At 63.1% G+C, this 26856-nt stretch overlaps 3 protein-coding genes across 3 annotated transcripts; 1 reads left to right on the top strand and 2 right to left on the bottom strand.

Moving 5' to 3' along the window:
* Positions 1-165: 165 nt before the first annotated feature.
* On the bottom strand, positions 166-4883 carry C16H20orf96 (chromosome 16 C20orf96 homolog). The gene is given in 12 exon segments (XM_074920613.1): positions 166-270; positions 441-629; positions 1473-1574; positions 1693-1850; positions 2268-2367; positions 2830-2890; positions 2892-2977; positions 3504-3611; positions 3613-3650; positions 4007-4123; positions 4380-4426; positions 4846-4883. Coding segments are annotated over 12 exon segments (1149 nt in total).
* Positions 4884-7655: 2772 nt separating this feature from the next.
* On the top strand, positions 7656-10576 carry SOX12 (SRY-box transcription factor 12). Its single transcript, XM_074920223.1, has one exon. It carries the CDS (start codon positions 7670-7672, stop codon positions 8540-8542), a length of 873 nt encoding a protein of 290 aa, XP_074776324.1. The 5' UTR covers positions 7656-7669; the 3' UTR covers positions 8543-10576.
* Positions 10577-15318: 4742 nt separating this feature from the next.
* Positions 15319-26725, bottom strand: TBC1D20 (TBC1 domain family member 20). The gene is made up of 8 exons (XM_074920432.1): positions 26668-26725; positions 24017-24202; positions 22193-22273; positions 20531-20717; positions 19688-19789; positions 18729-18870; positions 17875-18059; positions 15319-17680 (listed from the first exon to the last, which is right to left on the bottom strand). The coding sequence occupies exons 1-8, from the start codon at positions 26708-26710 to the stop codon at positions 17425-17427; spliced, it is 1182 nt and encodes a 393-aa protein (XP_074776533.1). The 5' UTR covers positions 26711-26725; the 3' UTR covers positions 15319-17424.
* Positions 26726-26856: the final 131 nt, after the last annotated feature.

Here is a 26856-nt window from a genome sequence, read left to right as displayed (position 1 = left end):
GCAAGCCCACGAGACCCCACAGCCATCTTCCCAAGCAGAACCCAATGTAACTGCAGGTTTATACCCCGGGCCGGGTGCAGATGTAACAGCGATGGGGTAGGGTTATCAGCACTCGGCACCAAAGCCACAGAAAAGGGGCTGTGTGCGCCCCCCACCAGCCTTCCTTCAGTCTGTGGAGAAGATCAGCTCTCCCAGGTCTCTCGCACTCTGGCAGAGAGTCTGGATGCTTATCTTCAGCTCACCAATCTCTCCCTCCAGGTCCTTCATAATCTGAACAAATGACGTTCCTAAGAGTTCTTGACATTGCAAGAGAAGCAGGAATTAAAGTTTTAGAGATTTTGCGAACAGAAGAGCTAGAAAACAATCCCTTGTGCAAGTAAACCCATAACAGGCTTCCTGAAATACCTGCTGGGCTCTCCTCAGGGTGCCCTACAGCCCACTGGATGCAGCAACGCACCCACCGAGGCAGACAAAATCCTGACAAAGGGCAAGGGCTGAGGGCGGCTGGCTGCTCTAAGGCGCTGCTTCTCCCCCAGCTCGCTCACCTCCCTCTGCCTCAGTATTTCACATCACAGAACGTGATTGTTTATCACCATCTGCTTCAAGCCATCCTGGTGCAGCAACATCTCCTGTGTGGGTGAAGAGAAGAAAACCAGCTGAAGAAACTCCACCAGCATGAAGCCCTGTCACTGCCGGGTGCCAACGCTGGCCCTGCCCAGATGTGCCACTCTTCACAAAAATGGTTCCAGCTCAAGCAAGAGACAGGCATTGAGATCGCATCGTCCTGATCACAGAACAAGACTGAGAAACTCAAAAGATTGGGTTCAGTTTCCCAGGGAAAGCTTTTTAATATTGCTGGGTAACTTGTATCACCTGTGCTTACAAATTCACCTGTAAAAGGGCACAGCAGTTCTGCCTCAGAGAAGGCTGTAAATGGAGCCAGTAATTAATATTTTCTTAGTGCTTTCAAGCTGCTAACCCAGGAGAAGTGCTAAGCACACCCTGGGAGCAGGAACTGCAACAGGAGTTCCTCCTATTTTGGGAAGAACGACAGCAGTCCCTGCTCTGTAGTGCTGCATATAGTTTAATTTCCTCATGAATTTATTACAAACATATGTGCGTTGCCACAGCGGTGTCACAGCCAATTAGCGAAGCAACTAACTAAATAATGTAATAAAACAGGGACCATAAAAGCAGGGTGAATGTTGGGTCACCGCACACTCACCTCCACGCAGCAAACTCCCAGGAGTGAGTCTGGGGCTATTTCAACACATCAGACACCAGCAGCAACTCAGAAGTGCTTCTCCTGCACCCTCCCAGGCAAACAGCTCTGGAACGGGAGGGGAGCAGCGATGCCCTGTCACTCTTTGGGTGCTAATTGCTAATGGGCAATGTGTGGCAGCACCTGCCTTGTCTCCCAGCTCCCAGAAACTGCTCCCCTTTTGCTGGGATGTCACATGAACTCCACAAACCTCCATGACTTTCTGTAATAGTGCCTCTTGTTCCGCCCGTGCCTTCTTCTCCAGTGCCTCCATGACGGCCTTCCCCACCTCTTCTGTCTTCTCTATCTCCTCCTGAGAGCAGCACAGAAACAGCCAGAGCGTCAGGCAAGATAAACCGCCGTGTTCCTTCCTCCCCAGCCCTCTGCCTCCTCCCTGGCAATGCTGTGGGGAAGACGAGAGATCTCAGCACCCGCTGTTGCTCTTTCAGGTTCTGGGTGCTGCGCTGCAGGAGGGGTATCTGGGCAGTTGGTTCTGGGTGCTGCCCGTCGATGTAGGTCTGCAGGACACCAAGCTTGTCCCAGAGAACCTCCACCTTCGATGTGACTTCATCCAGCTGCTGCTGGAGCTCTGGTTGAAAATCAAACCAGAAAATCTCAACCCAGGGGTTCCAGGGCTTCGCTTCTTCACTGAGCGCAGGCGTCTGTCCTGCATTTGCCTGAGCCCTTCTCTCTCCAGAGGTGACACACCCTGAGGGAAGTGGGAACGGGAGTCAGACCCCCACGACCAGATCCTGCCCCAGCAGGACGGTGCAGACAGCTGCCAAGGGGGCGATTCCTCCTCCCCTGAGCACAGGGTGTCACAGGGCTCTCCCCCTCCCGACGGGCCGGTGGGAGGATCAGCCCCATAGAGCAAACGGGATTCACTTTCAGAAACGGAATTGTTTGACATTTATAAGATCAACACAGTGTCTCTAACCTCATAAGACGGCAAGTGAAGGTAGCACGATCGTATAGACAGTGTTTCACAGTAATGGGAGCGTCTCACTTCCCAGACTCTTTTCCATTGGTTTTTCCATTTCCTGGAGCTCTTCAGCCCTTGCTGTATCCAGCTGGTTCTGACAGGTCTGCACCATGGCCTGCACCCTCTGCCCAGGGAGAAATCCAGCCCCTGCTCGTTCCACAGAGCTCTGAACTGTCCCCCTGCACCATCCCTGACCTTCCTCTCACGTGCTGTTGCTTGCAATAGCAGCACAGAGGAATCCATCGCTGTGCCTGGTGCCAGCTCGTGCACGGGACCGGCTCTGGGGAGCAGAGCGGAGCTTCGGGAGCCAGCTGGAGCCAGGGGAGGATGGCTTTGGGCTCTTACAGGGGTGACTACTGTTGCTGGGGACAGCTCCAGTCAGGGTGCTCTCACCGTTTTAAAACACGGGCACAAAACAAGAGCATCTCACAGGGTCTCTGGGCATCAGAGAGCTCTGCCCAGGCCGGGGGACACCCCAGCCACAGCAGGGCCGTGGAAGGGGCCTGACCCTTTTCCAGTACTAATGAGCAACGGGAAGTTCTGCATTCTGCTGAGCTGGGTCTGTTGGTCAACCCTAAAGCCTCACCTGAAGGACTTCATAGTGCTGCAGCAGGGTCCTGGCAGCGCTGCCGTCGGCGCTGGGTGTCCTTCCTCAGCCGGCAGCTGGGCTCTGCCAGGCGGGCGCTGCGCTGCTTCAGCTCCTCCATGGCATTTTTCTTCAGATGGGTCAGATTCTACGGGAATTTGTGGATTAAAGTGTTGCGGATTCCACCAGTCCCACCTGCCCCGAGTTTTCTCACCATCCCTGCCGTGGTGGCAGCAGCCGAGGCCCTGGCGCCCCCCACGCAGCCCAGCCCTGCTCCCACATTCCTCACGATGAGCTGCAGGATCCCCGCCTCCTCCATAACCATCCTGCACCTACTGAAAAGCTGTGCTCATGCCCTCCACCTCAACCTCCTCTTTGCTAGGCTGAGAAAATCTGATTCCAAGAGGCTTCTAACAGGTCACATTTCCTAAATCTCACCCCTCTTACTGCTACAGTCTCTTGGTTGCTCTTAATTTTCCTTGATAGACAGCATCAAGGTTAGATTTCACCAGCATTAAGCAGAGCAGCATAATTACCTCCAGTGTATTAATAAATAAACACATGCCGTTTTGCAAGAGTGAGTCAGGCTGCTAGAATTTCCCCCATAAAGGCAGCCAGGGTAACTGTATGGATTCGTTACCTCCAGCCCAGCACTGGGTATTTGTCGCACGTACTGTGGCAACTTTGATCTCTCCCAAGGTTTTAACTAATTCAGCCTTCCTGAGTGCTCATTTCCTCTGAGTGAAACTCCTGTATGTCTCCTGGGAGGATGATGATGTCTCCGAAGGCAAGGGTGTTTTTTTTACTCAGCATAAATGCCACTGGTGAAACAAAAAAGAGGCTTGTGCTTATTTCACAGTCCAGTTTCAACGCTTTACATCTCCCCTCTCTCCTGGTGTATGTGGCTGAGGAAAATCTAAAGAAGAACTGAGAGACTGAATTAAAATCTTCTGCAGCTCCAGCCAAAGCCACCAGCAGTTACAGCCCAGGAGCCGAGCCTACAAAGCACTCCCTGGTCTTTTCTAGTTCTCTCCCTTTATTCTCAGCATTTTCCCTTGGGTATTTTTCTTTCTGTGGCTTTTGCTGAAGGTCTCCCAGCAGGAAGCACTGGGTTAATGCAAAAGCAGCACCAATGGGCAGGGGCAGCAGGGTGGTGGGTAAAGGAATCTCTCCCAACCCGGCTTCTTGTTCTCCCTTTTCTTCTTCTTGTCCTCCTCAGTGAGCGGTGGCAAAGTCAACCTGCAGGCTGGAGATTTCCCCTCCTCTGCTTTTGTCTTCTGCCATTTGCTGTAATCTTAAACTCAGCATGACAGAAAAGATGGGGAGTCAGAGGTAGATGGGGAGTCAGAAGAGGTAGATGGGGAGTCAGAGGAGGTTTGGAAGCAGAGACCTCTCTGACGTGGGGCACAGTTCTGACCCCTCCACAACTCCTCTGGGGCTTCCAGGTGTCCCTTTACCAGCCTGGAGTGGCAACCCCCCAGGCCTGTTGTCCAGATGCTGCGTTTACAGCACTGTAAGTGTCAGAACCCCCCCGGGAACAGGACACTTACTGGTCTCTTGGTGACACGGGCCCTGTGCGTCCATCTCCGCGCAGGCTCTGGAAGGAAAAAGTGTAACCCCCCAAAGGAGGCCGAGCCCCCCAGCTCTGCTGGTCCCCACAGCAACCCCCTGGGTCCAAAGGCTGAGCAGAGAGGCCCCTGTGGCACCCTGAGTGAACCCCATCTTCATGTACCCTCTCTGCCCCATGGGGACCCCCCCTGCCCACCCCATGCCCCACGGGGACTCCTCTTGCCTGTCTCCTATGGGGAGACCCCCTGGCCCACTCCTTTGTCCCACTGGGACACCCCCTGCACCCCGGGGTTCCTGCCCTTTGCCGTGGCCGCCGCCATCCTCCTGCCCCACTGGGGATCCCCCCGTACCCCGTGGCCCCCCGGGGATCCCCCATGTCCCATGGCCTTCTGTCATCCTCCTGCCCCCCCCGGGGATCCCTCCCGTACCCTATGGCCCCCCTCGTACCCCGCAGCCCCATCTCCCGGCCCCGGGCCGGTTTCCATGGCAACAACAGGCGGGTACGGAGACCGGGCGGGGCCCGCGCTCACGGGAAGGGGCGCCCCCTGCCGGCTCCGCCCCGGCGCCGCACGGCACGAGCCCGGGATCCACCGGGCCGGGATCCACCGGGGCTGGGGGGAGCGGGGCGAGGACCGGCCGCCCCGGGGAGCCCGGAGGAAGGTGGCCCCGGAGCACGGCGTCAGAGGCCCCGGAGCAGCCGCCGCAGGGCCCCGCACTGCTGTTCCGTGCTCCGGGCGTTGCCGTGCTAATGCACAACTCACCCCGGTCCCACCCGCGGGGCCCGGCGCGAAGCCTCGTGGGGGAACGGCCGGGCGGGTGCCCGGTGCCGGGTCCTATGGGAGCTGACAGAGAGTGCCCGGTGCTGCGCATGGCCTCTGGCCACACGGGGCGGGAACGGCTCGGGCGGGCGCTGCCGGCAGGCCCCGGGACTGCCAGGCCCCGTGCAAGAGCCCAACGCGACGGGGAAGCTGCGGTGGAGGGTTGGGTGATGTTCCCCGAGCCAGCGGGGCTCCGGGAGGGCGTGGGCAGGGCACAGGGGCGCAGACCGGGCCCAAGGGAGGGCAGGTCCCAGGGCAGACCCCGGGTCAGGCCCCAGGGCCCGGGTCAGGCCCCAGGACCCGGGTCAGGCTGCAGTTCCCGGGTCAGGCCGCAGTTCCCGGGACAGGCCGCAGTTCCCGGGTCAGGCCCCAGGACCCGGGACAGGCCGCAGTTCCCGGGTCAGGCCCCAGGACCCGGGTCAGGCCCCAGGACCCGGGACAGGCCGCAGTTCCCGGGTCAGGCCGCAGTTCCCGGGACAGGCCGCAGTTCCCGGGTCAGGCCGCAGTTCCCGGGACAGGCCGCAGGGCCCGGGTCAGGCCGCAGTTCCCGGGACAGGCCGCAGGGCCCGGGACAGGCCGCAGTTCCCGGGTCAGGCCCCAGGACCCGGGTCAGGCCCCAGGACCCGGGACAGGCCGCAGTTCCCGGGTCAGGCCGCAGTTCCCGGGTCAGGCCGCAGTTCCCGGGACAGGCCCTGACCGGCGGCGCAGCCCCGGGCCCCGCTCGGGCCCCTGTTACCACAGCAACTGGCGGCGGCGGCGGCAGCCAATGGGAGCTCGCCCTGCGGCGGGCCCGCCCGCGGCGCGGCGGCAGCCAATGGGCGCGGCCCCTGGCGGGGCAGCCCCGCGGTCTCCGGGGCAACAGGGCCGCCGCCGCCGCCCCATTGGTGCCGCCGCAGCCCCGCCGAGGGGGCGGGGCCGGGCCGGGAGGGGCGGGGCCTGGCGGGGCCGGGCCGCGCCGCGGGGGCCGAGGCCCCACTCGTGGCACCGGGAGAACCGCGCGGTCGCCCCGTGGGCAACGAATTCCCCCGCCCGGCAGCCCCCGCTCTGAGCCGCAGGGAACCGAGCCCCGGGGGTGGGGGCGGGCAGAGAGTGGGCGCCCCCGGGACCCGGTGGACCGGCAGGGGCGGGGTCCCTGAGCAGTGTCCCGGGGCGATGCTCAGCGTCCCGACCGGGTAGAGCCGTGCCCGGGACGGGTCCCGCTCCCGGGGGGGGCCGGGAGGGGTGTGGGGGCTCCTGAGGGTGTAGGGGTCACCGGGGACACTGGGGTGCCCAGACCGGGGGAGCAGCGGGTACTGGCAGCAGCTGGAGCATCCCCGTGCGGGTACCGGAGTGCACGGGGGGGGTACCGGGGTGCCCAGGTCGGGGTACAGGGGCGCTCGGGTGAAGGTACCGGGGGGGCTGCGCTGCTCAGCCGGAGGCACCGGGAGCTACCGGGGTGCCGTGGCGGCGGTACCGGGGGGGTACCGGGGCGTGCCGCCCTGCCATTCTCTCCAGCAACCCCTCACCGGAGGGCGCCCATTGGCGGAGCCGGATATTCCCCCCCGCCCCGCGGCCAATGGGCCGGGGGGGGCGGTGCCGCCCATTGACAGAACCGGCGCGGCGGTGTTTACCGGGGGCGGTGCGGGGGCGGCGCGGCGGCGGCTATAAGAGCGGTACCGGGGGGCGTGCGGCTCCCGGGCTGCCTGCACCGCCCCCGCGCACCCCCCGACCCGGACCCGTCGCAGCGTCTTCGCACCGCACCCGACCCGGAGCATCCGCCGACTCAACCGGGGAAGCATCCCTGGGGCCGGTACCGAGCTTCCCCGGGCCGGCGCGGAACATCCCAGAGCGGGGCGGGGCGGAACATCCCCGGGCCGGCGTGGAGCATCCCCGGGGCCGGTACCGAGCATCCCGGGAACGGTAAAAGAGGGTCGCGGAGCATCCCCGGACCAGCGCGGAGAATCCCGGGGGCCAGTACCGAGCAACTCGGGGCCGGTACAGAGGATCGCGGCGCATCCCCGGACCGGCGCGGAGCATCCCCGGGGGGCGGTACCGACGATCCCGGAGCATCCCGGGGCCGGCACATAGGATCCCGGAACATCCCCGGATCGGCGCGGAGCATCCCCGGGGGGCGGTACCGACGATCCCGGAGCATCCCGGGGGCCGGTACCGAACATCCCCGGACCAGATCGCTGCGGAGCATCCCCGAGCCGGAGACCACCGGGCCGGCCCGGGGGCTCCTCCGGAGCATCACAGCGGCCGCCGCCCCGGGCGGAGCCGCTCCCGCCGTGCGCCCCCGGGCCCCGGCGCGGCCCCCTGCGCCCCGCCCCGCCGCCGCCGCCCGCTCCGCACAATGGGGGCGGCGCGGCGCGGCGCGTAGCGGCGGGCGGGGAGGCGGCGGCAGGCGGGGAGGAGGAGGAAGAAGAGGAGGAGGAGGAGGCGGCGGCGGCGGCGGGGGGATCCCGGGCCCCGGCATGGTGCAGCGCGGCACACGGGGCCGGGGCGCGGAGGCTCGGCGGGAGCCCTGCGCCCCGCTGCCCGCCCGCGACGCGGAGCCCGCCTGGTGCAAGACGCCGAGCGGCCACATCAAGCGGCCCATGAACGCCTTCATGGTGTGGTCACAGCACGAGCGCCGCAAGATCATGGACCAGTGGCCCGACATGCACAACGCCGAGATCTCCAAGCGCCTGGGCCGGCGTTGGCAGCTCCTGCACGACTCCGAGAAGATCCCCTTTGTCAAGGAGGCCGAGCGCCTGCGCCTCAAGCACATGGCCGACTACCCCGACTACAAGTACCGGCCTCGGAAAAAGGGCAAAGTGGGCGCCGGCGCGTCCCGCCCGCGGCTCCCGGTGAAGATCAAACCCTCCGTGTTGGGCCGCGTCTCCGCCGGCCGCAGGCAGCCCGCCAAGCCGCCCGCCGGCCCCGACACCCCGCAGGACCCCGCGCCGGAGGTGCCCGTCGAGGAGTCCCCCGCCGCGCCCACCCAGGAGCCCCCCGCGCCCCCGAGCCCCGCCGCCGCCTGCCCCGAGGCGGGGAGGTCACCGGAGAGCGGGTCCCCCTCTCCCATGTCGGCTGGGTCCCCTCCCTCCTCCTCCTCCAGCTCCTCCAGCTCCTCCGACGAGGAGCTGGAGGAAGAGCTGCTGGGGGTCCTGCCCGCGCGGGCCCCCGCCGGTGCCGCCTGCGGTGCCCTGGACTGGTCCGTCTTCGACAAGGACCACGAGCTCTTCCCGCGGGGAGGCGGCTCCTCGCACTTCGAGTTCCCGGACTATTGCACACCCGAGGTGACGGAGATGATAGCGGGGGACTGGCTCATGTCCAGCATCTCGGACTTGGTCTTTACCTACTGAGTCCCACGCTCTGCAGGTAACGCTCTTCTCTTTTTCCACAATCAGGTCGTATCAAAGAAAAAACAAAACAAAACAAAAAAACAGGAAAAAAAAAAAAAAGAACCGAAACCAGCTGTTTACATGCAGGAATCAGGTATTTTGCCTTGAAGCCGCTGGAAGGCAGAGCTCCCCGCTCACCCCACCCCCCCGGCACACACCCACTCCTCGTCCGTCCGTCTGTCCGGCTCTCGCCTTGCGCCCGCGGGACGCCTGGCTGACCGTCGCGGTTATTGACCCGTGAAATGGGAACATCTCATCGGGGTTTTTATTGTCGGTGCTCGGCCGCTTCCCCCCGCGGCTGCCGCGGTGCTGCCGGCCATGGCCGCTCCCGTCCCCGCCACCCGCCGCGCCGGGTTCCCTCCTGCTCTCGGGGCAGCGGGAGCGCCCACACCGGCCTCGGCTCTCGGTGCGTGTCCCGCCCTCCCCTTTCCTCGGGGAACGGCCGATTCCTTTTGCTTTTTGACTGCATTCAAAGCACGGCTTCAATTTTCTCCTTCCCCCTGTAGCAGCCCTTGGGGAGGGTCGCGGAGCCATGCGGAGCCCTCCCTGCCCAACGCCCGGTTTCATGGGGGTCCCTGACACCCCGTTTCATGGCCGTCCCTGGATTTGGGGCTTCGGTGTCCCCCAGGACTGGCTCCTTCCCCGCGGCCTGCGCTCCCCGCCGCTCGCTTTGGGAAGAGCGAAGTTGCGCGCACGTGATCCGCACGTGGACGCGGGGAGCTGTGTTGTTCCTCTCGCCAGGCGCTTGTGCGGGGGTGGCCGTGCCGCGGGGGGAGCCCGTGCCTGGGGTCACCCCAAACCCCTTCCCAAAGCAGCCAGCCCCCCATTTTAGCCTTGAACCTGGTGCTGGACCCGCTCCGGACTGGCTCGCCTTGGCCGGCGGAGCCGGGTCGTGCCGTGCCCGGCCGTGGGGGCTGGCGGGGAGCGGGCAGGGCAGGGCCGCTGCGGGAAATCTGCCTTAAGCAGCCGCCCCAGCGGGCCCGGGAGCGGCGGCAGCCGGTACCGGTGGGCGCATGGGGTGCGGGCGATGCCCCGGCGTGACGCTCCTCCGGGCCGTGCCGTGGCTGCGCCAAGAGCGGGGGCATCCCGGCAGAGCGCTGCCAAGGAGCTTCCCGGCGGGGAAGGTCGTGCCGCAGCGGCTCCTCCAGCTGCGTTTTTTCTTTGCTTTTCCTAATGGCTCCTTCCTGCGAGGAGCCGCCTCCTCCCGCTGCCGGGGAGCACGTGGCTGCAGCGGTGGCTCGGTGGCCGCTGCGGCTGTGGGGCAGGGGCTGCGCTCGGGTACGGCTGTGCCGGGGCGGGGGGCCGCGGGGACCCCGGCTCCCCCCGAGCTGCCAGCCCTGGGGACGCGGCCGTGGCAGGGGCTGGCAGCGCCTGGAGAAGCTGTAACTGGGCCGGGCAGGGATCGCTGCTCAAAGCACCCACCGAGGTCCCTCCTGGCCCCCGATTCCCCAGGGGCTCCGGGTGTGCGGGAGCCCCTCTGACCCTCGGTGGGCAGTGGGGTGCTGGGGGCTCCGGGGCACCCGCTCCCTGGGGCTCTGCCTCCCCGTTTTGGGGCTGCTGGTTCCTCCGGTCACAGGCTGCCCCGTGTGTGGGGCCGGATGGAGCTGTGACCAGGGGAAGGGCAGCCCCCCCTCCTCCTGCCTCTGGGGGTCTGGTGTCCCCCCCGGGTGGCTCAGAGCAGGGGGGGGGACCTGCCTGGCCCCACTGCCAGGTGGCCCTGGCTGAGGACAGTCGCCGTGAGGACAGTCCCTGGGCCCTTCGCAGGGATGCTGGGTGGCCCCCGGCCCGGGGGTCCCGTCGAGGCGCGTCAGCCCTCGCGGTGTAGATGTGTCGGTGTGTAGCGGTAGCTGTGCGTGTGTGTGTCGCGTTGCGTTAGCCACGGTGTTTTGGTAGCCCCGGTGCGGGCACCAGCCTGCAGAGCCAGGCGGGTGTCACGCATCAGACACGTGTTCCCCGTATAGAGCGCGTCCCCATCCCCGACCCCCCACTTCCCGACCTCCCCCCCCCCCTCCCCGAGGCCGTTCCCCAGCCCCACCCAAGCTGGAAAAGCCAAATAAGCGCCGGGCCAGACGTGACACCGGCCGCCTGCTCCCGCCTCACCGCCGCTCGGGGAGGGGGGCTCTGCCTTCCCACCCCCTCGCCAGGAGCACCCCAAGTCCCCCCTCCCAGGTGTGAGCTGGGTTTGGGGTCCCTGCGGGGTCCTGCGGCCCCGGGGCTCTCCGACGCGCACAGATCTCGCCCAGCACCTCGGTGCCTTCTCGTGGGGGGGGCGCTTGGGAAAGGTGCTGAAGCTGCCGGCTGCCCACCCTCCATCCCCAGCCAGGGGGGAAGCCAAAGCGCCCCCCACCCCCCTGTCCCCCCAAAATACCGTCAGGGCCTGAGGCCACGGTGAGGGTCTCACATCCTACATGTGCTCTGCCAGCCCTGCAGCTTGGGCTGCATCTCCCGGTCCCGGTGGGGACACGGGGGGGCCTGGCGGACCCCTCCGTGCCGTGGGTCACCCGTGGGCCGGGCCGCTCCCTCTGCGGACTGTCAGGCAAAACGTTTCCTCAGGAGCAGGTTCTGGGTCAGCGCCAGAACCGGAGCCAGGGCCGGGGACCCCCCTCCAGCCCCCGGCCACAAGCACAACACCATCCGCTTCGCCCCCGTCGTCCCCCCCCGCCCCGTCTCCATCCCCCTCCTGCCCCCTCCTCGAGACTCGCTGGGTGTGTTTGTCAGGGGAGAACCGTCGTGGACAGTGGTGGATTTTCTGTGCCGTGTGGTTGTAGTGCTTAGACACCCCCCCCCCTCCCCGCCCAACACCCCACACCCCCCCCCCGCAGCGTGCGGCCCCCTCCCGCTGCGCCCCCCCCGCCTCCCCGCTGCCCGGTGGCTGGCTGGCGTGCGTGTGCGAGCGTGTGTGCGTGCGCGTGCGACATCCCGTCATCACTAGAGACAAAGCGACTAATAATTAATAATAATAATAATAATAAATGAATAATAAAAATAAACCAAACCTCTCTCAGGAAGAAGCCGCCCCGGCGGCGGCCAAGCGGGCCGGGGGCCCCCGGGGCCGGTGGGGCCCCGGCGCAGCCTGCGGACGGTGCCAGCGCTCGGGGTCACCTTTGTAGTGTCGTGTTAGTGAAGGGTCCCTGTATCTGTTGTCTTGGAGAAATAAAGCCCTTGGCTGAGGGGCACCCCCGGCCCAGCTCGGGGTGACGGGGGGGGGCGGGCGCCGCGGCTCCGCGGAACCTCGGCTAACGGTTATCCCGACTGTCGTGACTATGGAATAAAAAAGTGTGTTGGTCTGCTGCCCCCGGCTCCGGCTGCTCCTGCGCCGCCTCGCTCCTCCCAGGGGATGCGGGGTCCCCAGGGGGGATGTGGGGTCCCTAGATGGATGTGGGGTCCCCAGGGGGATGCGGGGTCCCCAGGGAGATGTGGGGTCCCTAGATGGATGTGGGGTCCCCAGGGGGATGTGGGGTCCCCAGGGGAGATGCGGGGTCCCCAGGGGGATGTGGGGTCCCTAGATGGATGTGGGGTCCCCAGGGGAGACACGGGGTTCCCAAGGAGATGTGGGGTCCCAGGGGAATGTGGGGTTCAGAAAGGCACGCAGGATTCCTCGGGGGTGTTGCAGGATCCTCGGGGGGACGTGGGGTTCACTGGAGGAATGTCAGCTCCTCAGAGAGATGTGGGGTCCCCGGGGTGGTCTGTGGGCTCCCACACTGACTGTCCCCCGGGGGGGGGGCCCACGCTCGGCACCCAGAGTGGGCTGGAGGCCCCCGGGGGAGCAGCAGCAGCTGCTGGGGGTGTGTGTGTGTGTGCGCGCGCACACGTATGTGCATGTGAGTGCGTCCCCCTGCATGCGTGTGCAGGGCATGTGCGTGGTGCCTGTACATGCGTGTGCAGCCTGTGTGTGTGGCGTGGGGGGGACACAGCGTGTACACATGTGCTGTGTGTGCACACGTATGTGCTGTCCGTGTGCACACGTATGTGCTGTGCGCGTGTGCTGCACCTCCTCCGCGCACACGCGGCCCCACGGCACCGTTGGGGGCGGGGGTGCTAATCCAGCCCCACAGGAGGGCACGGGGGGGCGTCACGGGGGGGCCCTGAGCCGCTTGCGTCACCCCCCCCAACTCCCTTGCCTGCAGCTGTTGCCACGGCAACAAGGGGAACCTGGAGCATCCCTGGGTACCACCGGCCCCTCCCGCCACGCCCCGGGTGATGCTGGGGACCCGGCTGTCCCCGGGGGGGGCAGGGCTGAGCCTCGTGGGGATGAAGCAGCCCTCGGGGGGGGCGGGGCAAAGTGATGGGCACCAGGGGTGCACTGGGGTGGTCCCCAGGGCGGGTCCTGCCCCCCCAACCCTGGCAGCACCAGGCTGCCCCCCCCCAACCCCGCGACGCGGTGGGAAAGGATGGAGGGACAAGCGTGTCCCCAGCTTTGGGGACCCCCCGGCTGGGGCTGTGCTGGTGGGCAGCCAACCCCGCGAGCAGCGTGACCCCCCCGCCCCCCCGCGAGGCCTCTGCGGCTCAGGGCTTTGTTCCGCGCCGCGGCGGCACCGAAAGGGTCCCCGTTGCCCCCCTCCTCGCCCCCGCCCTCCTCCTCCTCCTCCTCGCTGACATTTTCACACGCATGTGGCAGCACCGGGCACACAAACACATACACACACACACACACGGTGGCCATGTCCTCACGCTTGTGTCCCCGCAAGGCCGCGGCCACTTGGGTCACCCCGAAGGTGGCCGCTGTCCCTCCGCGCCGCCGCCCCTCCCTCCCCAGCGCCGGCCATTGGGTGGCTGCGGGTGGCCCGACGCGGGGCCTGATCCTGCCAACGCGGCGGGAGGGGCTGTACCGGGGCTGTGCCGGGTCGGGGACCGGCAGGGAGGGGTTTTGGGGGGGTCTGGGGGGGGTCCGCGGGGGTCCCCTCCCTCCCTCCGTGCGGAAGCTCCGCCAGGATAACGGCAGCGATGCCCTCGGGACGTGGCCTCGCTGCGCCGGGCGGGTCCTGGTGGCCAAGACAGAGCCTTGGGGGGGGGGGGGGGGGGGGGGCAGCTCTTGGGGTCCCTCTTGGTGCTCCCCAAAACAGGCTGTGCCCTCCCCGCACTGGCCCGATGACCCCCCCGCTGTGAGCTGGATGGCAGCTGTGGGCCCAGTGGGGCACGGGGGCCTCCCCCTCTTCCACGAGGACTGCACCCGGGCCAGCCCCCCGGGGAGCCCCCCTCATCTGGAAGGTAAGAGACCCCCAAATCCCTCTGTCCCCCCTCCCCTCGGAGATAAACCCCCCCCCCGCTTGTGGGGTGCATCCCACCACGGCCTTTGGGTGGCCCCGTCCCCGGGTGAGCCCCTCCACGGGGACCCTGCTCCTTCTCGTGGGGGCCACTGGCCACTGGCTCGCCGGTGCCCCTGAGCTGGAGGGGACGGGGCGGGAGGCGCTGGGGGTGTTGGATCCCACCCCGCTGTCCCCCCCCGGGGCTGCGCAGGGACGGTGCTGAGAAACCCCTTCGCTGGCAGCGCGGCAGCTGCTGTGTCAGAAACCCCACGAGCCCCTTCAGTGCGGCACAAAAACCTTAAAAATCCAGTTCCACCCCCCCCACCCCCTGCCCCGGGCAGGGCCACCTTCCCCCAGCCCAGGTTGCCCAAAGCCCCGTCCAACCCGGCCTTGAGCCCTTCCAGGGAGGGGGCAGCCACAGCTGCTCTGGGCAGCCTGTGCCAGGGCCTCACCCCCCTCACAGGGAGAATTTCTGCCTTGGATCTGATCTGAATCTCCCCTCTTCTTGTTTGAAACTGTTCCCCCTCGTCCTGTCCCTACACCCAGGTACCGCACAGCCACCGCCGTCCCCTCTGTGCTCTTCCTTGGGTAAATAAAAGTCCTTCAACACTTCCCTGCGGGCTGTTCTCTCCGCTGCGCCCCAAACAGGCCGTGGGGGCCCGGGGCTGGGCCTGGCTGTGCCGGGAAGCGCCGCAGCGGCACCGTGCCCGCAGGTGAAGGACCCGGGGGGGCGGTTTCCCCCCCTCGGCAGGTGCTGGGCTCCCCCCAGGCTCCAGGCCGGGCACCCGTCCCCGCAGCGCCCCAGAGCTGGGCAGCACCTACCGCAGCGAGGAAGGCACGTGGCGCAAGGGACGGCGCTGTGCCAGCCCTGCCAGCCCCCCGAGCTTCCCCTCGCTGTCAAACCTCAGCCCTGCCCGCCCCCCCAAAAACCCCGCTGAGCCCCCGGCAGCCCCTCCACCAGCCTCTGTGTGTCCCTCTCAAAAGGGCTTCGAGTGCTACTGAGACAAAAAAAAAAAAATCACTCCCGGAGAGGATCCCACAAGGAAACTAAAAATAACCCCGGTGCGATGTGGTGAGTGGGGCCGACCCAGCAAAGCCCGATCCCCACCCAGGGGCTGCGTCCCCCCCAGCTCAGTGACCCACGGCCGGGCCTCTGCCGCGGGGCACCCAGGATCCCCTCCAGCAGCCTGGCCCAAGGGTGTCAAAGGGGCCAGGAAGCTCAGGCTATTTACAGCCCTGCTCTGCTTGCCACGCTGCTGGGGACGGGGTGGGGGGACACCCCTGTGAGCTGCTGGCACAGGCTGGTGCTGGTGCTTAAGCAAAGGGAGGCGGGGGGGAGGAGAGCAGGGGAAGGGGGGCACACGTGTGCCCCTTCGGCTCCCGCTTCCCTCCCCGCGGGGCCACTGGCTGCGAGGTGCCAGCTCTGGGCCTTGGGATGCTACGAGGGCAGATCTGGCACCCCCAGCCGGCACAGGGGGAGGGAAAGGCGTTTAGTAACTGTTTATTTTACAGTTGTAAGGGTTTGTACAAATCTGCATTTACACGGGTATGTATAAGTCTTTGTACAGAGTAACCCAAGCACCCGAAGTGACCGTCTCCTCCCAGGCCCTTCCTGCCCCTGGGGACAACGCAAGAACTAAAGTGCATCATGGCCAGAGAGCTGGGGGGGGGGGGCTCCAGCCATCCCCTCCTTCGGGGCAGTGGGGGAGCGTACAGAGGGGTGCTGGGACCTCCAGCAGCACCCCGGGTCCCCCCAGCCTCTCCTGCACCACGAGTTTCTAAAGTGCAAAGTCACTCGGGCCTCTGCCCCCCGCTGCTGCCACGGGGCCAGGAACGGGCTCTGCTTCAGCCCCGCGGGGAGAGGAGACCGGGGCAGCCCCCCGCTCCCACCCCCGGCACGAGCCGAGGCCAAGGGACCAGGTTTCTGCCCCCGTGCCTGTGCAAGAGCAGATTCAGACGCTCCAGCTTTCCGCCTGCAGACAGCAAAGGCAACTCCACTGCTCAGAGCTTTCCAGAAACCTGGCTGAGGCGCGACGCTGCCCGCTCGCCCTCCGGCCAGCCCGACGGGCAGAAAGGCACGGCCCCCCCGGGCACGAGGGCTCACGGGGCAACCCAGAACTCCCCCGGAGGCGGCGAGGAAGCGACAAGGCAGGGGGTCGGGCCAGGAGGGTGCGGAGTCTTGCAGGGCACGGGTTTTCTTCTCCATCCCAAAATCCAGAACTCTTCAACCGGTGCCCGATTTTCAGGTGCGCGGCCTCTGGGCACGGCCCAGGTGGCTTTTGGCACGACGCAGGGGTGGCGGGGGAGCTGGCGGGAGCAGGGAGGGACAGGTAAGGGCACTTGCGGGAGGTTTAGCAGCTCAGGGGAGAGGTAGAGGCAGATAGTGTCTACTGGCTTTGTCTCAGTGGGACACCGAGCTGTCCAGAGGGATTTGCTGCTTAGCTCGGAGGGCGGGGAGCGCTGGGACTGCGAAGGGGGGCGGGTGGGGAGGCAGGAGCGGTGCAGGGGTGCGGGGTGGCCTTTTGGGAAACTCCCTCCCTTGCGTTATTCCGCGAGGTGAGGCTGAAGTCTGACCAGCTCGTGGGGGAGATTTAAGACAGACTTCCTACCACAATGACTTCTGCCCCGTGCAAAGTGCTTCACAAGGTGGAAAAAGACTTTTCTCTGCATTAGAGCCTGCTGCCAGGGCTGTAAAAACCATCTGCAACGGGTGTTTACGGTGCCGCTAAGACTCGTGGCGATGCAATCTCGTGGCACACGACAGCACATGCCTCGGGCAGGGAGAGCGATGCTCGTCTCCCGCCTCGCTGACCTGAGATAGGAGCAACGAGGGAGCCCCCGTGAGCGAGAGCTCACCTCCCGCGGGGCAGTGCTGCGGGTCTGCTCCCCTCCCCTGCCCCTCTCCCCTGGAAAGAGATCAGGCTGCAAAAATGAGGAAGCAAAAAAAAAGAGCCAGGGAGTGTTACATGCTGGAGAGAAGCTCGCAGCAGGGCGCCGACGGCGGGTTTTGTGAAAAGTTTGACTCTCCTCAGAGGGTGCCTAAAGGGAAGGGTCGCCTCACCGGCGACGCTGGGCGCAGGCAGCGGGGTGAGCTGGCAGCCACGCAGAGCCAGAGGGCTGCCCCGTTCCTCAGGAGTGTCACGGCCCCTCGCCCCCACACTCGCACACCCCCAGGCCAAACCCTGCCGTGACACCCTCCTCCAGGTGAGGATCTGCCCTTGCTCACACTAATTACCCCCACCAGAGAACGTGGGCTCGTTCTGGTAGAGCCCACACAGGGTTTTCTGCTCTTACAGTCACCTGTGTGCAGCCTGGAGAGCCTGCCCGGTCCAAACCTCTGGTTCCTCACGGGATGATGGCAGTGCCCGTCTGCTCACCCCTGCCCGGGGAGGAGAGAACAAGGGGAGCATTGGTGTGGGGAACAATCCTGCTGGGCTGGTCCCCATCGGTCTCTGTCGCAAAGGCCAAAAGCGTCACAGGACGCAGCAAGAATAAAAAATAATCTTCAGACAGGTTGTTTCCGGACACGTCCTTTCATCAAATGTCACCCCTTCCTGCCAGGGAACGGCAACGGTGGCAGGGAAGGTCCCTCCGGCTTCAGGGGAAGATCTGCAGTTCAAACTTGGGTGCCCACTCCAGCGCGCTCTTCACCACGGCCAGGGCAGCTGCTCCCAGCGCGACCGTCAGCCCCATCACCGCCAGCTTGACAAAGCGGTTGGTCCTGGGCTTTGTCAAGATGGATTTTGTCCGCTCCTCCCCTCGGAGCCGCTCCCTGAAGCGCTGCCTCAACACAGTGTCTGGTCTTTGCTGCACTGACGCCAACTCAAAGTCCTTAAAAGTGGAAGCCGCAGTTCTGCAAGAAAAGAAACGGGTCAAGGATTGTCCTCAGATCACCTTCGGGATCAGCCTCCTGCCAGGGGAGAGGACCTCCACGAGGGAGGAAGACCTCCACGAGGGAGGAAGACCTCCACGAGGGAGGAAGACCTCCACGAGGGAGGAAGACCTGGCAAGGGGATGCGGAGAACACACGGGCCGCCCGGGACTCACCGTTCAGCCTGCTGCTGAGCCGCCTCCTTGGCGAGTTCGGATGGTGGAAACTGGACAAAAAGGTCCCCAGCTTTGCTGATCAGAGTTTCGTAAGGAAGGTCCTGTGGGATCTGGGACAGGAGGTGGTGGACAGAGGCCATGTCGCACTCGCAATCCAGAACTTCCTGCCCCCGGTACAGCACAATCTGCGGAGAGGAGCGAGAGCACTGAGGACGGCCAGGAAAGCGGGTACGACTCCTTGCTGCTCACTGGCACTCACTTCAGAGCCAGAAGAGACAAACATTTTGCTTCCAGCTGAAAGCCCTGCCCTTCCTCGAGGGGATGCACCACAGTGAAACACCCTCCATCTGGGAAAAGAAACGCCAAACCCTTCCCAAGACTCCGAGGCTGTGGAAAACCCCTTCCTGGGTAGTTACATCTGTCTTCTGAGCTACTGACAGGTCAGAGACACGGGCAGAACCTCAGCCGGGCTTGACTCTGTGCCTTGCCCTCAAACAGAGGTTTGTTTGGGCCTCCCAGAGGAGAAACGGCAGCTGGACACAGAGCACAGGGCTGCCCCAGCCAGGCAGGCTCCCAGGCAAGTGCCCAGCAGTGGGGCCAGCACGGCAAAACAGAGGGAAACACCAGGTCACGCTGCTTCCACGGTGCTGAACTGCAGCGGCGTGAAGATCTGGACACCCCCAGGCTGCCTACAGCACCCCCAGATCCCACCCACCCTGTGCCTTCGCCAAGGCTGTTGCGGGGTGCCCTGCAGAGCAGGGTGCAGCTGGGGACAGCACTGGGTTTGCAGCCCCAAACTACCAGCACTTTGCAATGGTTTGGTTAATGCCCCTCCCACTCCAGCCAGTACCTACCACAGCAGCAAAATAAATGGGCATCAGTGGATGGCAAGCCAGGAAGAAGTCATATAATCGCACGACGTGTCTGAAGTCGGACAAAACGTGCCCGAACCAGGTGATCAGCCAGCTGAGAGCAAAGATGGTCCCCACCTCCGCGCTGCAGAGAGAGAAGGTGCTGTTAGATCAGCCCAGCAGCTCGGAAACAGCACTGAGAGGCTCCTGGGCGAGCCCTGTGCTGCACCTCCGTGCTGGGAAGCGGAGATTGTCCCGGCTGTTGGCCAGAGCTCAGCCCACATCCACGTTCTGCACCTCTGATACAACCCTGAGGCAAAGCACTACTTGTCTCCCATCCAGCGGGGTCGGCAGTGAAGCTCCGAGATCTGCTTCCAGGAGAAGCTGAACGTGTGAGGTGCCACGCCACTGTCTGGCACGCTGAGCTGAGGACACCTGAAGTCCTGCAGCACAGTCAGCTCTTCAGATTCCTCTCCATCCTAAAGGTTTACTAACTTCTGGGAGCTTCTAATCCAGCTTGGTACCCAAAGACCTCCTGGCCATGAAACGTAACAGAGACACTTGCCCAGAAAAGGACTCTGCACTGAACCTTCCCACTTTCCTTCCCGCTTCATCCTGCCCGGACTACACCTGCGTGTCCCTGTTGCACAAGCTGGGAATTATCCCCAGAACCAGCAACAAACTAGAGCAAAACGACAGCAGCCACAAAACCGGGCAGGTGAAACAGTTGTGGCAGCTTTGTACGACGCCGTCTGCAACCCCCCAGCCTTTCCAAGACGGACTGCAGACCTCTGCACCCCGCCAAACCCCCCAAGGCAGGCAGCACAGGTCTGGGTCCGCTGGGCAGCAGAGTGCCACAGGGCTTTGGGCTGGCACCGTTAACTCTGTGGAAGCCACTGTGGTGCTGGAGCCAAGAGACTGGCGGGGGAGAGCTCCGAGGCCCTGAGGGAACGTCTGCGTACCTCTGCATGAAGTCATGCACGTCAGGGTTCATCTGGTTTATGATGGGCATCAGGTAATTTAAAATGTGCTTGGTATTATCCATCGTTGGGTCCATAAAATCCCTGAGGAAAGATTTAAAAGAAGCTCTGTCAAGCAACCGCGTCAGTGAGCTCTCCCTCCGGAGAGGCAGCCAGAAGGGATATAAACGTCCTGGCAACAAGCAGCTTTGCTGGCAGGGTGGCCCCCAGCCCCAAGGAATTCTGTCTGTTTGGGCCGCCCCCCTCCTTCCTACCTATGTGGGACACGCAGGGCTGATCTGCACAGAAAATCCAGACCCAGACGATCACGCTGGTGTCAGCTGACACTTCTCATTTGGTTGAAGCACATGTGTGAACCGTAAAGACTTTCCAGCACCCAAAGCCTATCTCCCTGCCTGGGAGGGGAGGGAGAATCTCTGCAAATCACTCCCAGCTGAAGGCTTGTTCTCATTCCAATCACAAACCCTTGCCGTGGGGGCTCAGGACAGCGGCGGTGCAGACCACACTGCCCAAGGCAAGCGGGAGGCACGGTGCTGAGCCCCAGGAGGGGCCCCAACAGCAGGGCGGGCCCGAGAACTATGAATAATGCACTTGTGTTGGCTTGTTGGACTTTGAGAGACGCTAGAGATTAACTGACAGCCTTCAGTTACCCCTCCCCAGAGCACAACTCCAAGCCATGTGCTATCGTGTGGTCACGCTGCTCCCTCACAGCACCCCTCTGGGTACAGCCTTAACCCCAGGCTCTGCCTTCCCAGCCAGCCCCGCCTGCACACGTGTCCCCACGGCTCGAGGACATGCAGGTGGCTCCTCTCCGCCGCTGGGTACCTGAGATGATGGGTCGAGAGCTTCTCCACCAGAGCTGTGGCCAGTCTGTCCCCCACCACGAGGAGGAAGGTGACCACGATGTCATGGTAGCCCTGGTAGTAGTGGAGCTGGGGGTTGCGCTTGAGGACGTGGAGGATAATATCGATGAGTTCCTCCTGCAACCCTTCCCTCTGGTCATCTGGCATCCCTGTGGGGACAGCACCAGGCAGCGGTGGGATGGGCTGTGTCACCTCCCTGTGTCCCCTCCCGGTGCCTGCAGTACACAGGGAGAGGACCTGTGCCTCCACCAACCCGCCTGCTCCCAAGGGATGTGGTGCAAAGGGAGGGGAGGTAAAACGAGCAGGAAAAAAAAAAAAAAAATCTCAAGTCCTAATCTTGCTCCCCGCTCCCCAAACCCCGATGGCCCAGGAGAAGCCGCCCAGTCGTTAGGTTGTTCAGTCTCCGGAGCTGCAGCGCCCCTGCCCGCGAGGGGGGCGCGGTGGAGGACGGCAGCAGGGTTTGCTGACACGTGTACAGCGCTGCAGAGAGCCAACTGCACCTCACAGCCAGCACTGCTGAGGCCACTGTAATCATTTTTAATTTCCCAGAGGTTCCAGGAAAAAATTAAACAGGACCCACTTTCACAGAAACTGTGCCAACCGCATCACGTTGTGAGGCCTCTGCCGCCACAACTTTCTATCGGTCCCCCGCTAACAACATGTGTTTAGGGACAGGATGTCGCAGGAAAAACATTGTCCCTGCCCTGCATAGCTGCAACCAGTTTCTGGCAGTCCTTGTCAACAGATAAAAACGCCCAAAGGCCAAGCAGAAAGTCCCAGCGGAGATCCCGCAATGACAAAGTTCTCCTTTTCCCCTGCTTCACTAATGCGTCTAAAAATAGGCAGGAGGCTGCCATTCAAGGGCAAAAAAAAAAAAAAAAAAAAAATCTGTACTAGCAGACCCTTCAGGAATCAGGCTTGCACACAGGATCTGCGCTCGAATCAGAGCAAAACAACTGCTTATGCAAAATAAAAGCAGCAGAAGTGGGAAGGAGATTCTGGCCAGAAATAACGACTGCTCTGCAGAGTTAAGATAGCTGCTGGATTAAATGTTTTATAAATAGCACCACAAGGCACCACCCACCCAACTACTGCAAAACCATTCTGCTCCTAGAGGTTCAGAGTTCTCTTCAATTTGGTGCATGACCCTGATTTACAGCAGAAACTGTTCTAACCACTGACAAACCTGCCTGCCCTGCCCCTGAGCTAGACCACCGTCGGGAATAAACGGAAGCCGACGGCACGTTTCTGAAGCACTGTCTGCGCTGATCCCAGCCTCTTCTCAACAGAGGAGGGCCGCGGGATCCGGGCCGCTCTGCGCCGCAGCCCTGCCCCGGTGCCGGCCTGCTGGCAGCTCAGCGGGGCGGGGGGAAGCATAACCTTGGGGAAAACACCTCAAAAACCAGCACAGGCAGCTGAAGGAAACCGATAGCTGCAGAACGGCTCCACTGCGTGAAGAAGCTGCTGTAAGCTCAGAAGGAAAAGGCTTCCCAGAAGTCAGGCGCTCGGAGAAACGGAGCGTCACCCGCTGCAACCCCCCGCCCCGAGTCAGGTGTGAGCCAGGAGGAGCCTCACGGCACAGACCTTCCTCCCGCGGGGTGGGAAGAGGAGGATCCCCCCTCACCTGGTGGGAAACGGCGCAGGGATCGCCGCACGTCCAGTAGCACTTGCTGGTAATCTTTATTGTCCTCTCGCAGCTCCTTTCCTGCTGAGAAGAAGAGGGATATGATTAACGCTGAGCAGTCGTGGGGGTTTAACCCCGGCCAGCAACTAAACACCTGGCAGCTGCTGGCTCACTGCTCCCCTCGCCCAGTGGGATGGGGAGGAGAAGCAAAAAAAGGTAAAATTTGAGGGTTAAGAACGGTTTAATAACTAAAATATAATAATAACAAGAATAAAAAATAATAATTGTAATGAAGAGGCATAAAATAAAAAAACGAGAGAGAAATAAACCCCAAGCAAAGCCAAGTGATGCACAATGCCATTGCTCACCACCCGCCCGAGCAGCGATCGCCCCCAGCCAGCTCCCCCCAGTTTCCATACTGGGCATGACGCCCTACGGAGTGGAATAGCCCTTTGGCTAGCTGGGGTCAGCTCTCCTGGCCATGCTCCCTCCCAGCTTCTGGTGTGTCTCCTCGCTGGCAGAGCAGGGGAAACTGAAAAATCCTTCACTTAGAACGACACTGCTTAGCAACAACTAAAACATCGGCGTGTTCCTGTTATTGTCCCGCTAAATCCAAAGCGCAGCACTGGACCGGCTACTGGGGAGAAAATTAACTCTGCCCCAGGCAAAACCAGGACAGGAGTGCAAAGGTACCGGGAAAAGAGCTGGGCGAGGGAGCCGGGAGAAACCCTGCTGGAGGCAGGAGGATGAGGCTGCACACAGACACCCCACCCCATGTGTCCTCTTTTTCATACGTCGCACACCAGCCCTGTCCCCTCTCTTGCACTGCTGCTCCTTCCAACACTAACGGCCCTGGAGGACACGAGACTCGAATTTCTTTAACCAACATACGTTAAAATGTTTGAACTGACACCATTCCCAGCATTCCTGGAAACACCTTTGCTCCACAATTTTGCTGTGCAATTCAAAGCGTACTCAGCAGCAGCAAGGCGTGATACGCTGTGGAGACCACAAAGAATAGTTTATTAAATAGAAATAATTCAGAAGAAAACCCCACTCATGCTTAGCTAAGATAGTTAAAACAGAAAAGAATTTGCTGGCATGCTAAACTATCTGTGCGACCACATGAAGTTAAACGTTGTCTTCCAGCAGCTCTGGTCACCTGAAGCAATCCAGCTCTTGATCGAGGTGGGGGGAGGCACGCTTTGAACAGCCACAGATTCAGGGACAACAAAATCTGTCCTGGGGACAGGGACTGTAACAGCTGCAGGACTTGGAGCTTCGCACGGCTAAGGTTTAAAAACCATGCAGGTACCTCATCAGGAAGGTTGTTTTCCCCGCTTCTGCTCTGACCAAACACCACACACCCCTCGTGCAACAAACTGCTTCACCTGTGCCTGGAAGAGGCACCTCAGACGTGTTCCGGCCAGGCCAGGGCTCGGCACAGCCACCGCTCCACGGCAGCAACAAAAATTAAATCTGATGCTCTCTGCTGCAGAGGGACTTACACACAACTGCTCGGGGCCACACCAACTGCACCCAACGCGATTCCCATCGCTGACACCGAAGGTAACAACACCCTCACAGCACAATGGAAATGTTGTTTTCAGGAAGCCGCCTTGTTTCCAAATCTGCCACTTCCATACAATGCAGAGCGCAAAGCGACGAGGCCCCTTCGCACACGAGCTCGGTGGGAAGCCCCCGGCGTAGGGCGGGAAGAGGCGGGTCGGAGAGCCCGTGCCTCATCCTCCGCCGTCCCCCTCCAGCGCACGCAGAGCCCGCCGGGCTGCTCTGCAAAGCACCCGAGCCCCGGCCGTCCCGTACCTGGGAGAGGGGGCAGGTCGTCTGTATTAACACTCAGCAGCTTCGGCCACACTTTGCAACGAATCTCATCCGTCAGGAGCCCCCCCTCGCTGATCGCCATCCGCCGGAGCGTAGCCACGTCGATGGGGTCGCTGTTCAGAGCCTGATTAATTTCTGCCACTTTTCTTTTCTTCTTTGAATCAAAATCTGTAAGAAGACCACAAAGAGGCACGTTGATGGGCAACGCCAGCACGCGGGGAGCAGCGACGCAGATCAGGGCTGGGGGGGCACACAAAACCCACTCACACAATGTCACACACACAAGAGGGACAGTCAGCAAGGCTTAGCCAGGCTAAGGATGGGGACCCGGCAGCTGACTGTCCCCATCGCCACCAGCTCAGCATCGGGGGCACCCCCACTGCACCCCGATCAACCCCACCCCGGGCGGGACCACTGCGGCTGCTGCCACGGAGCTGCCACCGCCGCCGGGGCAGATCCCGCGCTCCCCGGCACACCGCGGCTCCGTGCAGGACGGGGACGGTGACAGCCAGGCAGAGCCATCCCCCCGCTCTGACGCAGCCGCCGTGGCGGGTGTCAAGTGCTTCCTCAGGCCAGGCCTTCGTGTTCCGACTGACTCCCAGCCAGGCAGCGGCTCCGGGATGGAGCCGTCCTCGGGAGGAGCCTGAGCACTTCCACTGACAGCAACAGTTGTAAGAAAGGAGATAACGACACCAGTTAACAAATCACCAGCATACTGCCTTCTCCCTCGAGAAACACAAACTTGTCAGCTATTAGCAACGCACAGCTCAGCCCGTATGGAACAAATACCACTGTTTTGTGGGGCACATCAACATGGGGGCAGGGAGGGAGGGGGAGAACACACAAAGCACCCAGTGCTCTGGTTTCAGATGGGTTAAACACACTTAAAAGACACGGGAGGAGCTGAGCAGGGACTGAGCAGGGACACTATTTCACATCGTATCGTGGTATTTGTCACCGCTGCCTCACCGAGGAGGGAGAGAGGAGACCGGGACCATCAGATTTCCCACACCCCAGAGGAACTTCCACTCAGGAGACTTTGCTGAGCAGACGTGGGGCTGGAGCACAAGATGAGGCCACAAACGCTGCCTTTATCTAAAGGCTGTTCCAACAGAACCAGCTTGGGATTCATTCGATAAGGGACGTGTCCGGATAGGATTTGGGGTGGGAGGAACTAAAAGGATCCTGATGGTGAAACAGCTGTTTCTCAAGGCCCCAGCCTCCCGGCGGGAGCTCGTTCCTCAGCCCACGTGGCACCTCCGGTGTCTCGGTGCTGCCTCAGCCCTCTCCCCGCTCCCGGGTGCCTGGCTGGAGGCGCCGCTTTCTGCGGCATCAGAACGGGAGACGGCGGAGGGCAGGCTGCTCAGACACCCGGCTGCTAAGTAGGTCAAGCAGGGAATGCCTTCCCGTCTCAAGCTACACTTTTTTAACACTTTTTGGATGAAAACAAGCTGTAACGGCCTACAAGAGATCTCCAAGTCTTCTCCAAACACCAATTTCCTGATAATATTAAAGCTTTTAACGCTCACCCAGTGACCATAATTTGTTTTTACTTCCCTTCCAGCCCCTTGTGCAAGCAAAGTTATTTGCACACGAGCAGAAATCAGCTGGCCGTTCCCTACCCCCGTGCGACACGCAAACACGGGGCTGCCACATACCGAAGCCTCGGGAAGGAGGAGACAAAGCCTGTGGGAGAAGAAACTCCTGTTCAACACACAAAGAACTTAGGGAGAAGTAGGAAGGAAGGAGCACATATCATGGGCTCCTCTTCTGAGATCTACTGGCAAATACCTCGATATTACACTGTTCAAATGTACAGCGGGCAACAGCTGCAAGCGTTACTAAAAAATTGTATTTCAGAAGCTTTTTTGTGCACCCACAAAACCTTAACTCGCAGCGTCACACTTTGAAGGAGACAGAAACACAGGCTCAGCGCGCGGGGGCTTATCGCACCGTAACTCAAACCGGACCGTCACGTAAGGTCCACCTGACCCACAAGTGGATTTTATTGACTTTTGCGGCTAAAACCAGCACCTGGAAGAGTTCCCGCTGACGAGCCCCCCAGCACGGCACCCGCCTGTGTGTGGAGGGCAGGGACCATCTCCGCGGGCCCAGGAGCGGCGACCGCCCGCACCGGAGCGCGGTTCCGGAGGGGGAAGCGGCCCTGCGGTCCCAGGGGCTGGCAGAACACGCCGGCCACGGCACTTACACAACCCTTCGCAAGGCCGGGCCAGTCCCGGCGCTGCTGCAGAGCCGCCCCCCCCCCCCGGTTCCTGCCGTGATGGGCGGCCTGGAAAAGCGAACCCGGAGAGCTCAGGGCCCGGCCTCGAGTCAGGCAACGGCCAAACCGCCCCCCCGCCGCGGCCTGACGAGGGACCCCGCTCTCCCGCCGACAGACGGTTCCACAGCCGCGGGGAACGGGCCCGAGCGAGGGGTTTTAGCCCCCGGAACGCCCCCGGGACCCCCGGGCCGGCCCCCACCCGCCGCCCGCCGGGGCGGTTCCAGCGGCAGCGCCGAGCCGCGCCCGCCCCGCCGCCAGGGGGCGCCGCCGCGCCTGCAGGGGGGCGCTCCGGCCCCCGCCCGCCTGAGAGGAACCGGCGCCCCCCACCCGCCAGGCCCGGCCCGGCCCGTACCGTGACCGCCGACCCCGCTGCGCGGCGGGCTCCGCCGGGCCATGTTCCCGGGCGCTGCGGCGCATACCGGGCCGGAGACCGGGCCGGGCTGGGGCTCCGCGCTCCCCGCGCCGTCCGGTCCCGTCCCGCCCCCGAACCCCCCCCCGCCCCTCCGCGGCCGGCGCGCGGGCGACACGTCACAGGGCCTCC

The sequence above is a fragment of the Athene noctua genome, chromosome 16, assembly GCF_965140245.1.
Source record: "Athene noctua chromosome 16, bAthNoc1.hap1.1, whole genome shotgun sequence".
Classification (NCBI taxonomy): Eukaryota; Metazoa; Chordata; class Aves; order Strigiformes; family Strigidae; genus Athene; species Athene noctua.
Note: the sequence above shows the minus strand (reverse complement) of the source record. Positions and strands in the feature narration are given on the sequence as shown.

Coding starts and splice junctions, on each gene's coding strand:
- SOX12 (XM_074920223.1), top strand. CDS start 7,670: ATGGTGCAGCGCGGCACACGGGGCCGGGGCGCGGAGGCTCGGCGGGAG.
- TBC1D20 (XM_074920432.1), bottom strand. CDS start 26,710: ATGGCCCGGCGGAGCCCGCCGCGCAGCGGGGTCGGCGGTCACG. Junction 22,274..24,016: donor CGACCTGCCCCCTCTCCCAG/GTACGGGACGGC, acceptor TCTTCTCAGCAG/GAAAGGAGCTGCGAGAGGAC. Junction 19,790..20,530: donor CTCTCGACCCATCATCTCAG/GTACCCAGCGGC, acceptor ATCTTTCCTCAG/GGATTTTATGGACCCAACGA.